Source organism: Populus euphratica, unplaced genomic scaffold, assembly GCF_000495115.2.
Source record: "Populus euphratica unplaced genomic scaffold, PopEup_1.0 scaffold2.1, whole genome shotgun sequence".
Classification (NCBI taxonomy): Eukaryota; Viridiplantae; Streptophyta; class Magnoliopsida; order Malpighiales; family Salicaceae; genus Populus; species Populus euphratica.
This window is the reverse complement of record NW_011499846.1, coordinates 4194112-4197360: the sequence shown is the minus strand read 5'-3', so window position 1 is coordinate 4197360 and position 3249 is coordinate 4194112. Positions and strand designations below refer to the sequence as shown.

Here is a 3249-nt window from a genome sequence, read left to right as displayed (position 1 = left end):
AAAAGTGAATTTGCTGGGAGTGATCTTGGCTCTCTATATTACTTTCTCGCTATCCATGTCACTCGTCATAAGAATGGTCTGTTTCTTTCTCAACAACAATATGTGACTGATATCTTGAATCATGCCTCCATGGTGGGGTTCAAGCCTGTTAATACACGTACTCAGTCACCTCAACTAGGCTTCGATTCTTCTTCCAAGCCATTTCATGTCGCAGTATTGTTGGTGGCCTGGACATTTCCTTTGCAGTTAATACTGTTTTGCCAATTTATGCATGATCCACATGACTCTCTTTGGCTTGCTGTGAAGCGCATTTTGCGCTGAATCGAAGGTACTTTTGATCATGGTCTTCATTTGCCCTCTTCTTCTGTCGATACTGAGGTTGGTTACAATGCCGATTGGCTGGTTGTCCTGTGGTTATTGCGTGTTTCTAGGCCATAATCTGATCACCTGGACTGCTAAAAAGCAACATACAGTCTCTCGTAGAAGTGCAGAATCTGAAAATGGTGCCTTAGCTGCTGTTGTTGCTGAGATTCGTTGGCTTCGTTCCCTTTTACAAGATCTTCACATTAGTCCTTGCCGGCCATTGAGGCAGTCTGCGATAACATCTCTGCTATGTATCTAGCTGTTAATCCTATTCAGCACGATCTCACTAAGCTCATTGCTGATGATTTGCAGTTTGTTCAGGAGCATTTTACCTTGGGTGATATTGCCGTTCGTTTTCACTTCAACAAGTGCATGATTCTCAAGGGAAGAAAAAATTTGCCAGCACCAGATGCATTGTAGAGATAAAACCAGGAGTTCCCTAGAAGCCAATCAGTCACTGGTTGCACTTTAGATTTTCTAAAAACAGGATGCAAGTTCCACTAAGAAAGAAAATTTTCTTTACCCAGAAAGAAAACATGCGGAGGCAATTCTGTTTGTTCAAGGAAAATTTACGAATTGGGCACGCAATACAGGAAACTAGCAGAACCATAATGTACAAATGCTACAAACAAGACTATTCAAGCCCTGCAAGATTACGAGGATCAAATATATATACAATGCCTGGGTGAAAACTCTACAAATCCCAACAAACCAACCTAAATTTTCTTCTTCAATGCTGACCAGCAAGCTTGTTCATTTTACAAATCTCACCGCCTATGCTACTGGGGTATACAAAGGCGGCGTCAGCACAGAGACCTCCTTTTGTGTGAGTGCAATCAATCTGAGTCATTGAAAAATTGATCTTCATTAACTCGCTTGGACGATCAACAACAAAATCCCCAACATGGTAGTAAACCCAATTCCCAGGGTTGTCCAAATAGCATTTGGATGCTGCACGTTGACCATCAGAAGTTGTTAGCTGGAATCTTACAGGTTTTATATCCCAGCCGTGGATGTGCTCAGAGTTACAAACTCTACGACCCATTCTCTTTGAGGGCCTGCCAAGCTGGAGTCTGAAGAATAGGCTATAAATCCCTTTTGGAAATTCAAACTCGAACTCTCCATCTATTTCAAACCACCAAATCTGTTGAAGATATGCAACTGTGTGGAATCTAAATCCAGAAAGATGAACAATATATCAGTCCAATGTTCCTTCTAGCATTCAGAGTCCAAAGACATAAAGACAACCATAAGCAGGATAATAAATACATAGTTTAAATTGTTCTAAATTAACAGAATTCTCTGTTGCTGGTATGTTGTTGAATGAAAAATTAAATAGTATCAGGCTAAATTCAATAACGGCAACTCAATTCAATAAACTAAAATATATCAGTGCATAGAATGAACAATCTCTAATAAGTGCAAATAGCAATTTGTGGCAATGAAACTGAGTTTATTCAAATGTACAAACTTGCTATCATACTAATCAAAGCATTTAAATAGGAAAGACACACAATCCACATTAAAGCCAAGAATTTGAAATTTGATTGCACAGAAGACATCATGCCAAACCACCAAAAAATAGCTTGATTCTCAGAAGTTTTCCTTAGACAATATTTTCTCTGAGTCCCATTGGATCTGACAATCCAATGAAAAAACGAAAATTTGTCTAAAGATATATATCACCTTGATTCTTCAGTAGAAATGTGATTCCAGTATCTCCTATCATCAATCCCAGTAATAGCCAACCCCTTTGAAGAAATTGAAAAGCAAGCCCCACCAGTGTTCTTATCCAGCCATACCTCCTGTAAAAGGCCAAACCATCCAATCTTATCCTAAACAAAACATACACGGGAATCCAAAGACAGAAAGAGACATACCTTTGTGCCACCATCAAAAGGATTAGGCCTGCACATCATGGCATAAACATCTTTCTTTTCCAAACCCGCTACAGTCTTCTCATCTAACACTTTCTCACATATAAACTTATAATTTGAAGGCAACTTTGATTCCCATATAAAATCAGCCGAAGAAGCACCACGAAAAGCCCGATTCAGACGAGCCAATTTGCAGATATCAGGTGGGTCCAAGTGCATTAGAACTAATGCTAAGCAACTCTCTGGTATGTCACCAAGCCTTGGTTTCGAAGGACCCTCTCCATTTGTATCACACAAAGTAGCGCAAGATAAATTAGCACCCATCAAAAAAGAAAGAAAGAAAGAAAACAAATCCCCTTAAATCCAGGGTTTTGATCCAAGATAGAAACTTTCAGCCAAGAATTTGGGTGCCAAATTAATGGGCCACGAAAGATGAAGATAACAAGAAAAGGAAACAGAGGGCCCTGAATTTGAGATAGTGTTAGGTACTTATATGGAGTCGAAGAGTGGTTAAAACTTAGAGCTGGTTTGGTACAGCTGAGTTTGTGAGATGATTCAGCTGCTCCCGTATTTTTGAGGTGAACAAAGTGGATTCTTATCCAGTGGCGAGCAGCAGTGCAGCATTGGGCAAACGGAAAGTCCTATGTTTTAAAATTCCACGCTTGTAGACAGCGCGTGTAAATGTTTCCTTAAATACGTGGCATATTTATGTCTTTATTTTTTCACCTAAAGTGGATTAAAATTAAAAATGTCTAATGTGATTGATTGAGCTCTCCTAACTTGTAGTTGAGATTCTGAAATGTTGTCTTAACTTGCAAGATTGGATTACATGTTTGTAGCTTCTCCTAGGGCAACATTGTTTACATATAAATGGTGTTGAAGATGCGAACAGACCTAATTGGTTGTTTTTAAATAATAATGATCATATATCATTAAGCTATTTTATAAAATAACATTAGATTTTAAAAAAAATAAAAAAATAATAACATGATTACTTGTCTAGAAAAAA

General features: G+C 38.4%; 1 protein-coding gene across 1 annotated transcript; it reads right to left on the bottom strand.

Annotated features, from left to right (window-relative positions):
- Window positions 1-889: 889 nt before the first annotated feature.
- LOC105133076 (F-box protein PP2-A13-like) lies at window positions 890-2879 on the bottom strand. Its single transcript, XM_011036895.1, has 3 exons — window positions 2244-2879; window positions 2050-2168; window positions 890-1535 (listed from the first exon to the last, which is right to left on the bottom strand). The coding sequence occupies exons 1-3, from the start codon at window positions 2562-2564 to the stop codon at window positions 1094-1096; spliced, it is 882 nt and encodes a 293-aa protein (XP_011035197.1). The 5' UTR covers window positions 2565-2879; the 3' UTR covers window positions 890-1093.
- Window positions 2880-3249: the final 370 nt, after the last annotated feature.

Bases quoted from the DNA above. Each gene is read 5' to 3' on its own strand.
- LOC105133076 (XM_011036895.1), bottom strand. From the start codon at position 2,564: ATGGGTGCTAATTTATCTTGCGCTACTTTGTGTGATACAAATGGAGAG. The intron at 2,169-2,243 runs GTATGTCTCTTT...GGCCTTTTACAG, and splicing joins CTTTTGATGGTGGCACAAAG to GAGGTATGGCTGGATAAGAA. The intron at 1,536-2,049 runs GTGATATATATC...TTCTGGATTTAG, and splicing joins ATTTCTACTGAAGAATCAAG to ATTCCACACAGTTGCATATC.